The sequence below is a fragment of the Microcaecilia unicolor genome, chromosome 2 (genome assembly GCF_901765095.1).
Source record: "Microcaecilia unicolor chromosome 2, aMicUni1.1, whole genome shotgun sequence".
Classification (NCBI taxonomy): domain Eukaryota; kingdom Metazoa; phylum Chordata; class Amphibia; order Gymnophiona; family Siphonopidae; genus Microcaecilia; species Microcaecilia unicolor.
In genome coordinates, this window is record NC_044032.1 from 463,796,842 (window position 1) to 463,809,888 (window position 13,047).

A 13,047-nucleotide genomic window follows, 5' to 3' on the forward strand; every position below is an offset into this window, starting at 1 on the left:
TTAACAGTGCCCCCCCCATCTCGGGCTCTGGCCCCCCCTCCTGGCAAGGTCTGGCTACGCCCCTGGTACATATTAGATACTCTGGCAAAGTTAAGTTTTTGAATATCTTGGTATTGGACCAGGTTATGCCTGTGGAGATTGTTATACACTGTTTATATATGTAGCTTGTTTGAATAAATATTGGGCTAGATCTATATATGGCGGCATAAAAATTGGTGCCGAAAAAAATACATCTAGGCATATTCTATAAACCGTGCCTAATGCTAACCATGGTTTGTAGAATACACCTAGGGCCCGTCCACGTGACCAAATGTAGTTGCCAGAATTTACACCAAGTAAAACTGATGTAAATGCTGGCCACTAAGTTAGGCATGGAGAGAGTGTATTTTATAACAGTGTTCAGAATTTTTAATAATGCCCATGACCTTTCTATGGCCTCGCCCCTTTCTTGCCAGTGCATATTAGAATTTACGCACATCACTATAAAGAATACACATAGCAGGTTGTGTGTGCAAATTCCTAATTAAAGCCAATTAGTGACAATTGCGTGCGCTGTACAGAATACGACCTGAATTGTGTGCGCAATTTAAGTCGCATTAAATCTAGGGATTATTTATTTATTTTGGTGCATTTTTACCCCACATTTTCCCACAAGAGTAGGTGCAATGTGGCTTACATTAATTCAAGAGGATACAATACAATGCATAGAAGGCACAGATACGGAATAAGACAGGAAAGGAAGGAACATGGGATAACACGGGGAGAATGTCAGGGGCGAAGCAACCGGCAAATAACCTGTACAGTCAACAAGAGAGAGAGGTTAAACCGTGGAGTTGCCTGTGGAATAAGCCTTTTCGAATAAGAATGTTTTTAAGGACTTCTTGAACAGGTAGTGGTCGACTACCTCTTTTAGTTGTTTTGGCAGAACATTCCAGGATTTAGGACTGATGTAGGGGAAGGACGAAGCAAAAAGGGTCTTGTATTTAACATTTCTGCAGCTGGGATAATGTAGATTGAGGTAAGTCCTTGCAGATATTAGGGCATTTCAAGATGGTAGGTCGATTAGATCGAGCATGTATTATACTATGTCTAATATAGTAACATTTTCACTGAATTTTCTATCAGTTCCTTGTTTTTGATATAAATTATCAAAATAATTTTTGCCAGTGCAGATATGCTATCTTAAAAGTTCAGTGGTTTAACTATAAATTCATTATTCTTTCCAACCTAATGGTTGCTGGAAAGAAGTTAAACATAAGTTGCTAAATAAATATATTAAGGGGAAAGTCATCAATGTAGGCTTCTATGAAGATAGGTTATTTTACCAGAAGTCATGCTATTTTAGCACAGGGCCCGATTTTATGGAATCGAGTTCTGTGCTAAAATAGCATGACTTGTGGTAAAATAACCCATCTTAAAGATAATGCATGTTGATGATTCCCCCCCCCCCCCCCCCCCCCGAATGTGATAGGCATGGGGGGAAAACTGGGTAAGATAAATTGGAAAATGAGTAGGAATGTGATTGAAGTAAGGTATAACCAAGTCAGTACTTGACACTGTTAACCTTTCCTTCCACATTAGTCAAGGCTGTAAGTGCCATGTACATAGCTCTCTCAGCAAACTTGAAAGCCAGAAAGAGAACTGATTTTTCTTTTATTGACTCTGAAAATTTTTAACTAGTGGCTCATCAGTGTGGTGTGTACTTAAAACAATATGTATGATGAACTGTAAAAATGGAATGTTCTGTATAGTATCGTGTACATTTTATTATTTATCAATTCTATTTTTATTAAATTATTTGCAGGCTTGTATGACCATACATGACATTCCAGATTTACTGGGAAGAAGGGGATGCCTTGGATCTATCATATTTTCAGAATCTTTCTTAAAATCACAAATACTTGTAGAAGAAAAAGGTAAATATTGCATTTATAATAGCTTATGCTCCTTTATTTTAAGTAATCATTGCCATGCCAAAGCATGACAATTGTGAATAAGTATTTTTGAATGATGAATGTTGAAATCGTTATTTAGAAGCCTATTTGATAAGGTGGAGAACAAGACCACCAAATTGCCCCCTGGGAACAACTTTCATCAGCTCTCACAACAGGGAGGTACTTGTAGAGGAACTCTCCACCCTTCTCAAGGCCCATGTGGCCAAACCCATACCACCAGGGAAAGAAGGGTAGGGATTCTATTCCAAATACTTCCTTTTTCCAAAAAAGATAGGAGGGATGCGCTGCATCCTAAACATAATATCTGGTCAAAGAAAAGTTCAGGATTGTTTCCCTGGGCACCCTTCTCCCAATGATTCAGGAACAACATTGGCTATGCTCTGTGGACATATAGGATGCTTACATGCATATTCCAATAGTTCCAGGCCACCTGAAATATCTCAGATTTTGAGTGGGGACACATCACTTCCAGTACCACGTTCTACCATTTGGCCTCGCATCAACGCCCAAGGTTTTTTGTGCTCAGCAGTTTATGCAGAGGGCTATTCAGGTGCTAAAGCTACTAGGGTTTGTTTTAAACTACCTCAAGTCTCATCTACTCTCAGCTCAACAATTAGAGTTCATAGAAGCCCTGCTAGATAGCTTTCCTCCCTGTTGCATGAGCAGACAATCTGGTTGTTCTTGCCACGCAGTTTTGTGCCAGGCAGCAGGTCACAGCTCAGCAGATGTTGAGGTTACTAAACCACATGACCTCCACTTTATATGTCACTCCCTTGACATATCTTCATATGAGAACTGCCCAGTGGACCATAGCTTCCCAGTGTGTCAGGCCTGGGGGAGCCTAACGGATGTCATCCGAGTAACCCCAGAGCTGGCTCAATCCCTCCTCTAGTAGATGATTTGAACCAGTCTGACCTTGGGTCTTCCATTCCAAATTCATCAGCCCTTGAAAGGTGCTGATGATGGGTACATCTCACTTGAGTTGGGGAGATCATGTAGATGGGCTTTACATTCAGGGTGTTGGGTCAGTTCAAGACACAGAATTCCACATCATTCTTCTGGAGCTCTGGGCAGTTTGGAACTCTGTAAAGGTTTTCAGAAATCGGCTGATCATCCAAATTGTATGCATTCAAACAGACAATTGGGTTACAATGTTTTACAACAACAAGCAGGGGGGTACTGGATCATACCCTCTGTATCAGGAGGGTGTTGGGATGTATCACTGAACAGTCCAGAACAGAGTTCTGGTGCCACTTATGTGGCAGGGAAGTTCAACAGCCTGACAGACAGACTGAGCAAGGTCATGCAACTGCACAAGTGGCCGCTCAACACGACTGTTGTCCGCAAGATTTTCCAAGAGTGGGTAGATCTATTTTCCACTCCTTATAATCAGAGTCCCTCAGTACTGCTCCAGGCTCAGGTCACATTACAGACTAGCATCGGATGCCTTCCTCTTTTATTGAGGTCAGGTCTTCAGTATGTGTATCCCCCCCCCCCCCCCCAACCACCACCATTCCTCTTGTGTGAAGGACTTTACTGAAACTCAGGCAAGACCGGGGAACCATGATCCTGATAGCCCCATATTCACCCAGGCAGATATGGTTTCCATTTCTTCTGGAGTTATCCTCCAAAGAACTATGGAGATTGGATAGTTTTCCAACCCTCATCATGCAGAATGAGGGATCTTTTCTACATCTGAATCTCCAGTCTCTGGCCCTCACAGCCTCAATGTTGAGGACTTAGAATTTGCTTCCTTGAATCTCCCAGAGGGTGTTGACAAGGTTTTGCTGGCTTCCAGGAAAGATTCCATTAAGAGATGTTATTCTTTCAAATGGAAGAGGTTTGCCCATCTAATCTGAGGGCAAGGTCCTAGATCCACTTAATTACCCTTCAAAGAACCTGTTTGAATTCTTTCTACGACTCTCCGAGTCTGGTCTTAAGACCAACTCTGTAAGGGCTCACCTCAGTTCAGTTGGTGCTTACCATCACCATGTAGAGGGTAAGTCCATCTCTGGACAGCCTCTAGTTGTTCGCTTCATGAGAGGTTTGCTGTTATCAAAGCCTGCTATCAAGCCTCCACCTGTGTCATGAGACCTCAACGTCATTCTGACCTAGCTGATGAAAGCTGCTTTTGAGCCATTGAATTCCTGTTCTCTGAAGAACTTGACCTTGGCAGGTCTTGTTTTTGGTGCCAGATACTTCAGCAGTGAGCTTCAGGTCATGGTAGTGGATCCACCTGATACAAAATTTCATCACATCAGAATAGTTATCTGCACACACCCTAAGTTCTTTCCCAAGGTAGATTATGAGTTCCATCTGAATCAGTCAATCATCTTTCCAACATTATTTCTCAGATCTTATGTCCATCCTGGTAAAAGGGCACTGCATATCTTGGACTGCAAATGATCATTGGCCTTTTTCCTGGAGCGGACTATGCCCTATAAACAGTCCACTCAGCTTTTTATTTTTTTTGATCCCAACAGGATGGGGGTTGCCATCGGTAAACGCATAATTTCCAATTGGCTAGCTGATTGCATATCTTTTTCTTATGCCTAAGCTGTGCTGACTCTGGAGGGTCATGTCAAGGCTCACAATGTCATAGCCATAGTGGCGTTGATGGCCCACTTGAGATCAGCCACACATTCACATCCCACTATTGCCTTCAGCAAAACACCCGACGTGACAGTTGGTTTTCTCAAACAGTTCTGCAGAATTGTTTTGGGGTCTAGAATAATAATGACAGATCACCACCTTGGACTCCGGAATGTGGAGATCCTCACGGATCCCCCCTTTCGCCTACTATTTTCAACCTTATGATGATACCACTAGCCAAACTTCTAACCAACCAGAACTTCAACCCCTACATATACGCGGATGATGTCACGATCCACATCCCGTTTAAAAGTAACTTAAACAAAATAACCAACGAGATCAACCAGAGCCTCCAAATCATGCACTCTTGGGCGGATTCATTCCAGTTAAAACTGAAAGCAGAAAAAACTCAATGTCTAGTTCTCACCTCCCAATACAACACAATCAACTACCCTACCATAACCACACCATATTGCACACTCCCTATTTCAGATAATCTGAAAATTCTTGGAGTCACTATTGATCGATACCGCACACTCGACACCCACTTGAAGAATACAACGAAAAAAATGTTCTTCTTGATGTGGAAACTCAAGAGAATAAAACCTTTTTTCCCAAGAAACATCTTCCGTACCCTAGTACAGTCATTAGTAATAAGTCATCTGGACTACTGTAACACTTTGTACGCAGGCTGTAAAGAACAGACCATTAAAAAACTCCAAACAGCCCAGAACACTGCAGCCAGACTCATCTTGGGAAAAACTAAATACGAGAGGGCGAAACCTCTAAGAGAGAAACTACATTGGCTACCACTCAAGGAACGAATCGAGTTCAAGATCTGCACAACAGTCCACAAAATCATCCACGCAGACGCCCCACTTTATATGCTCAATCTGGTGGACCTACCACCTAGAAACACCAGAAGATCGGCCCGCAAATTCCTCAATCTAAACTTCTCCAGCTGCAAAGGAATTAAATACAGTCATACGCTACTACTTTTGCGTATAAAAGCACACAGATCTGGAATGCACTACCCATGGCCCTGAAAAACATGGACAACCTAACCAGCTTTCGCAAATCTTTGAAGACACACCTCTTCAACAAAGCCTAAGAAAGGCATTCTTAATAAATCATTCCTCAAATCACTCAGGTGCATCAAAAACGCCTCTCACAACACCTTTCTAGCACCTTGCATCTAACTCATCTACTTTCAGGTTATGTATTTAAGATCATGTAATGACTGCATCATAACAACACTCTGTAAGCCACATTGAGCCTGCAAAAAGGTGGGATAATGTGGGGTACAAATGCAATAAATAATAATAATAATAATTCCATCCTCCTAGGCCCATTTTATTCTTTTCCAGGCCTCACCTTTACAACAGTACAGATATGTTTTCAGGTTAATTGACTTCCTTGAACTCACCGTTGCGAGTTCTGTTGTCCTAATGTTGTTTTCGGTGTGTCTGGTAGCTAGGGATTCCTACATGTGAGAATTAGCTGTCCTGCTTGTCCTCGGAGAAATGAAGTAACTTACCTGTAGCAGATATTCTTCGAGGACAGCAGGTCACATATTCTTACATACCTTCACATCTTCCCTTGGAGTTGTCTCCTTTAGCTATGTTATTGTACAAATTGGTCCCGTGCTCGTGAGTCAGGTGAGAAGGCACCTGTGCATGCATGGTGGGAGCATTGCCTTGAGCTTATTCCCACATGTGAGAATAAGTGGCCTGCTGCCCTTGGAGAATAACTACTACAGGTAAGTAACTTCGCTTTCAGTTCAATTCTTATGTTCTTAGCCTGCATTCATACCGAAGCCACATGCTCATCAAGGTGAAAGTGCACTGTACCTTCTGGACTGCAAGAGGATCTTAGCTTTTTAACTGGAGCAGACTAAGGCCATAGAAAGACTACCCAACTTTTTTTTTTTTAATCTAAACAGGCGAGGCACTACCATTGGTAAATGCACTCTCTTGAATTGGCTTGCATACTGCATCTCCTTCGCTTATGCCCAAGCTGGGTTGACTCTCTGAAGGGTTATGTTATGGCTCATAATGTCAAAACCATGGTTGCATCAGTAGGAGATCTGTAGAGCTGCAATGTGGAATTCAGTAGTCCACACATTTGCATCTCACTACTGTCTAGAACAAGATACTCAGTGTGAGAGCTGGTTTGGTTAGACAGTCCTTCAGAGCTTATTTGGAGTCTACAATCCAGCTCCAGCCCCATATGCCCATTTGATTTTCTCCCCCAACCCCCCTCCACACACATTCAATATATTAATTGTGATGTAGTTTATTTAGGGTTCTTGCTTGTTACAGGCCTCAGTTCAATTCCCCATTTTCTTCTATGACAGCTGGGTTGTTAGGGTTTTAGAATACTACATCCTGTTTGTCTTTGGAAAAAGCAAAGTTACTCACATGTAGTAGGTGTTCTCTGTAGGGAGTAGTGTCCCACCCACCTCCCCTTGGAATTGAATTCTGTCAGCTATTGCATCAGACTGAGCTTGTTCTGCTTGAAGATGACGGGCGGGATGGCATATGCACTGAACTACTTCCAAACACTTCTAGAAAAAACTCTGTGGAGCATTTTTCACCCCATACTCGGTCAGTTTTATCACTTGTCAGTGAGAATACTCATCCTGTTGTTCTCTGAAAATACCTACTACAGCTGAGAAACTTTGCTTTCCTGCGTGTGGCGTGACTATCGTTTTGTACTCAAAGAAAACCATGTTGCTTACCTGTAACAGGTGTTCTCTGAGGATAGCAGGATATTCTGTCCACAAATATCTGGCCATTGCTCCATCCCCATGGAACTGGAGTATAGATATGTGAGCAGAGGAATTCCTGTTTGACACTCATGATGTGGTAACAACCTGCACATAATTGGAATATGAAGATAGCTCTGGATTACTTTCTAAATTATATCCAGTATGGGTTCATCCATGTGACTATCCTGCTGTGCAGTGAAAATAGTCTGACAGATCATGGCAAGTTGATGACCTGGAACTTTTCTGTAGCTGACCTGGATCCTTTTTGAATTTGTTTACTTTTCCCCATTGTAGCTGGAGTGGAAGGTAGAGGCAGCTTCTGGCCCCGACCTAGTACCTTTTTATTTAAAAATTGCCACAGCTGCTGTCCTTGGAGAACATCTGTTACAGGTAAGCATATTGGCTTTTACTAAAATAACTCCATTATTGCTATTAGTGTACGCTATATAAGAGACCAGAGATGTCTGTGTCTTTTTATGAGAGAAGTTTGCAGAGGACAAACCATCTCTTCATCCCAAAAGGTTGCCACTTGAGAATGTTTAGAATTCAAAAAATTGATGAGAATACCCCTCATATCTACAGAGCTGAGAAGGTTTGTGGATGGAGAATGATTTGTATTTTGGTACAATTTATTCTCAAAAAATTAAATCCTAATTAAACCCTGATACATAAAAGATAACATGATTGAATAAATCATATGAACGTGTATGTTTTATTATTTATTCAAGAAAAAGATTGAACAGTAAGTATCCCTGTGTGAAAAGTGTATGAGCCCCTAGTTTCTTTAGAGCAGTTATTTGGCTAATTAAGATCTGGTGTTTAATTAGGTAAATAGTAAACCATCCTGCAGAGTAGCATGACTGATTTTGGTCACCCTGTCCTTTAGAAAGGCCCAAAAGGTCTTAACTTTGGTCTTGACCATAGAAGTTAGTGGAAGATCATCATGACATGATGAAAATAAATTACCGAGTCAGGTTACAGGACCATTTATAAACATTTGGGGCTCCATAAAACCACTGTCAAGCAATCTGAAATGGAAAAGTTGAAGACTATAGCGACTCTGCCCGATCAGTTTTCTTGCCGGGATCACACCAAGTGCAAATGTGAAAATCATCTACAAAGTTGCAAAGCACTTTAGACCAGCATCTAAAGAACTGCAGGCATCTTACTGTGGCTGATGTGAGGGTTCATGCATGAACCATCAGGAAAAATATGAACTGGAATACTATTCATGGGAGGATAACTAGGAAGAAACAACTGTTCTCTTTCATGAACATTGCTGCCTGATTCCGATTTGTTGTGTAGTATCTGGCTGACCTACAAGATTTCTGAAATAATGTTCCTTGAACAGATGAGTCAAACTTTTCACTGGGGTGTTCTGTCTTGGAAGGGCCCCAGCTGAGAGATGAGGAAAATGGGGGGGGGGGGGGGGGGAATTGATCAGAATAGGCCTTGCAGCAGCTAGATGTGAACTTGTAGCAAATTGGAGGAGGAGGGAGCTACCTTCCATGGATCAGTGGTAGCTGAGATGGGCTCAGATTTGGAATGGTGGAGGAGCTCACATCAGTAGAGGAGATGTATACAGTAGGTTAATAGAAGCTTGGGCGAGAAATTAGAGAGCTACTTAGAAGTAGGATTAAAGGGATGGGGAGCATAGGGAATCAGGGTGGAATATATTTGTGTTTGCTGTTCTATAAACAGTGAACTGCCTTGTATATTTGGGGAAGTTGCATTAGGTTGCTCTGTTTCTCTCATACTACTCCCTTGAAGTCTTCACCTAGTCTTCAGATATTTCATTATCCCCAGTCCCACCCCCTCTCATTCTTATATTCCCAGCCCTGGCTGTCCCTTCCTCTGCCATAACCCCTTTCCCAGATAATTTGCTTTTACCTCTAGGGAACTAATGGGTTTGGTGCACCACCCACGCAACTCCAGTAGGGTGTGATATGACCAGTTAGGAGAACATGATTTTTAGAGTCCCTCTTGTCTATCACTTACGCTTTTGAACATCTGTCTACAGCCTCTGGGAGTGTTTGTTTTGCGCATATCTGTGCTGATGACATTTTGTTGTTACTTCCAATACAGGAGGGAAGTGGAGATGAGGAATATTTTTTTCTGATGATGGTTTTGATTTTGATTAAATCTGGCAAAGACCAGGTTTTGGAGGGTTTAGAGACTACCCCGACATGTGCCACTGATGTTCTTTGGGGACATCTTGGAGTTGAGATACATCCTGTTTTATTTAAGTGGGTTTCATTTGGAGTTATTTGATACATTATAAATCTCCGGAGAATGCTTCAGATTCTTTACTGTTACCTGCGTTGAACATGATGACTATTACAGGATACAAGACTAATGTAATGCAGTAATGTCTATGAAAGCCTACAGGCTAAAATTTTATTAAAATAGCCTATTTTAAAGTATGCATAATACATATTGATGTCTTTGATTTGAGAACTGTGTTGCAGGCCTTGATTATATCTAGATTGCTGCAATATAGTGTTTGTAGGGTTGCCTTCCATTCTGAAGATGATGTAACTGGTCCAGAACTCTGCAGCCTATTTGGACATGGGTTTTCAGTATGCAGAACATACCATCCTGTATCTGAGATCTTTGCACTGTTTATCGAAACAGTATAGAGTGTGTTTGAAGGCACTGTTATTGCCAATCTTGGCTATGAGCCCACCAGAGGCAGGCAAATACCTAGTGTACTTAATGTAATTCAGTTTTGAGCTCCTGAAAAAGGTGTGAGTTGCTGGAGTTTTAGTCTGTGTTGGTAGAGGAAACAAAATTGTCGATTAAATCTCAGATGCGGTTATTGGGAGTAACTCTGGATTTGCAGTTGACTATGAGGGAACAAATACAGTCATTTTTTCAGTTGTGATTGCTTTTTAAATTGTAACCAGTTTTATCTGATAATGATTTTAGAACTGTGGTACAGAGTATGGTGCTATCAAGGTTTGATTATTGCAGTGCTCTGTATCCTGGAATTGCTAACTCTAGGGCACATGCATTACAAGTGATTCAGAATGCAGCAGCTACGCTGATATTGGGTGGATTTAGATTTGAACACGCAATGCCTTTATTAAAGCAACTGCAGTGGCTTCCAATAGTGTATCAGGTGCAGTACAAGGTTTTGGCCATCATTCATATGTATGACAAGGTGCTGTGGTACTTTTCACTAATATGGATGGTTTATTGGCCAGGGAGACGGTTAAGGTCTGGGTCAGCAGTGAGGGTAGTGACACAGTTTGATGGAAATAAGTTATGCAGGAACTTGTGCAACTGTTGTCTCTGTAGCAGGACTATGTTTGTGGAATGCTCTACTGGGAATGTTGAGACTTGGCTGCTGTGTGTAGCAGTTTAAGAAGCTTTTGAAAACTCATATTTTTGTGAATGCATTTTATTAAGAGGTGATTTTGCAATAAGGAATCCTGATTGAGGATTAGATAATGCAGGGGCAGGCATTGGGGCTGTCTTTATTTGTGTATTGTTTATTGTATGATAGCCATTTTAATGTAATTATATATTTCATTTTGTACCCTGCTTAGTTCCTTAGAATAGAAATTTTTTAAATAAATTTAATTTTTTTTTTTTTTTTAATTCTGTGCTTTGTGGTGCGAAAGTCCCTGATATTTTGGGGCAACTGCTGTCGGAGCTGATACAGGCTGTTTTTGACTGTTTGTTCAATATTGGTGATCTGGTTATTGGTGATTTGGTTATCAATCTCAAGAGCTTGGGCTTTTTCAGTACATGTGCCCACTCTTTGTAATACCCTGTATCTGATACTATGGGTTAAAAGTGATATTTTGACTTTTCCTAGGTAGGTTAAAATATTACTGTTACCGTGAGGCTTTTGGACCAGGATGAGCCTTTTTGTTGGGGGGTGGGGGGTTATAGTTTTGATTTTATTGTTTCGTTTGGTGGTGGTGGTAGGTAGTTTCCCTTTCAAGGGAAGGCTGCCAAGAGAGGATTCCTTGGATTGATGGCAGCCTATAAGCCAGTGGTTCCCACACCTGGTCCTGGAGACACCCCTGCCAGTCAGGTTTTCAGGATATCCACAATAAATATTTATGAGAGAGATTTCTATTCAATGGAGGCAGTGCATTCAAATATCTCTCATGAATATTCATTGTGGATATCCTGAAAACCTGACTGGCTGGGGTGCCGCCAGGACCAGGTTTGGTAACCATTGCTGTAATAAGCAGTGGCAAATAAACTCCTTGCCACTATCCAGTTTCATATAATAGCTTTTAATAGCCTGCTGTAATTAGACATATTGCCTGCATCATGGGCTTGATATGAATCTCTTAATCTGAACCATAGATCGAAGATGGGCAAAGAACCTATAGGTGATTCAAAAACCTCAGGAGAAAGGGACGGTTAAAGGGAACAAAAAATGTGGTTCAAATCAATATTTGCAAACCAAAGCTTTAAAAATCACCTATGTAAAACTTCTAAGTATCCCAGCAAAAGGTGCTGAATTTATGAACACGTATGTATAAAACTGTAAAAAATGTGCATTTATAAATTAGAGCCAGCCAAACACACAGGATCTTTGGCTTCTACTGAAAATTGGCTGCTTGGTTTCAGTAGAAACTGAAACTTTAAATGAAACTGCCCCCTGTCTCATCCCTCCAACCATGAATGTGCCCCCCCCCCCCCCCCCCACACACACAATCACTCTTCTGCCTGACCACCTGTAGGCCCTCCTTGGGGGCCTACCTTAGTGAAACTCTGCTGGTTTAGTGGCCTCTTCGGGAGAGGGGGGGCAGGAACGGACTCCACTTGTTCCTGTCCCGTGTGTTGCTCCAATCCAAATGCCTGCTGAGACGTCCTGCAGCAGCCTTGCAGGACTGCCATGGGATGTCCTGGCAGCCATTTTGCGATTGGAACCAACATGGGCAGGAATATTATTATTAATAATTATTGCAATAATAAAGGCCACTGAGGACCATGGCCTACACAATGACCTGCAGTTATCGGCAACATTTTCAATCTGCTCAACATCTAACTTGAAATACTACACGATGTCCTAATTATAGGCTATACCTGCAGCTTCAGTTATTAAGGCAGAATCTAATAAAACACCTAAACTACGCACCTAAGAAGAAATCTTAATGTGACACCCAGAAAGAATAATTTTTGATGGAGTATCTGGGTGCAAGTTCCGACTAATCAATGAAATCACTTTTAGAAACATTCAAGATAAAAATTGCCTCAGATACACAAAAAATGAAAAATATTTTCTCCTAGTGTAATTCTGTGCAACTATGCAGTGCAGAATTTGCATAGAGGCCCCACCTCTACAGAACGTTCAGAATTTTGTACTTGCTGTACAAAGTTCTGTGAAAGTGTCAGGATCAGGTCTCTCCTCAGTCTCTCTCCCCTTCCTCTGCAGAGATTGTGTGGCAAGAGGAGGAGGATGAGGAAGTGAACTGCTCATTGGGCCACTTCTTTCTGCTCTACTGGCCTACTCTTGACTGTTTGTGTGAACTGTGCGGGTCTCAATACAGCCCATAGTTAACATAAACAGTTGGGTCTAGACCAATAGAGGAGGAGGCAGTGGCGTAGACAAGGGTGGGCCCAGGCCCATCCCCTTTGGGCTCAGGCCCCACCCAGTAGCAGCACACCTATGATGTGGCTGGCAGGGATCCCCACCAGCCAAAAACTCCTAACAACTGTCCCTCCTGCATACCTTGTAAATAGAAGATCTTTGCCTGCAGCGAG

General features: G+C 41.8%; 1 protein-coding gene across 1 annotated transcript in view; it reads left to right on the top strand.

Annotated features, from left to right (window-relative positions):
- Nucleotides 1-13,047, top strand: part of C2H20orf194 (chromosome 2 C20orf194 homolog) — a 441,211-nt gene that overhangs the window by 241,070 nt on the left and 187,094 nt on the right. The window contains exon 17 of the mRNA XM_030190991.1: nt 1,805-1,916. Coding sequence (XP_030046851.1) covers nt 1,805-1,916 — 112 coding nt within the window. The remainder of the gene's footprint in view (nt 1-1,804; nt 1,917-13,047) is intronic.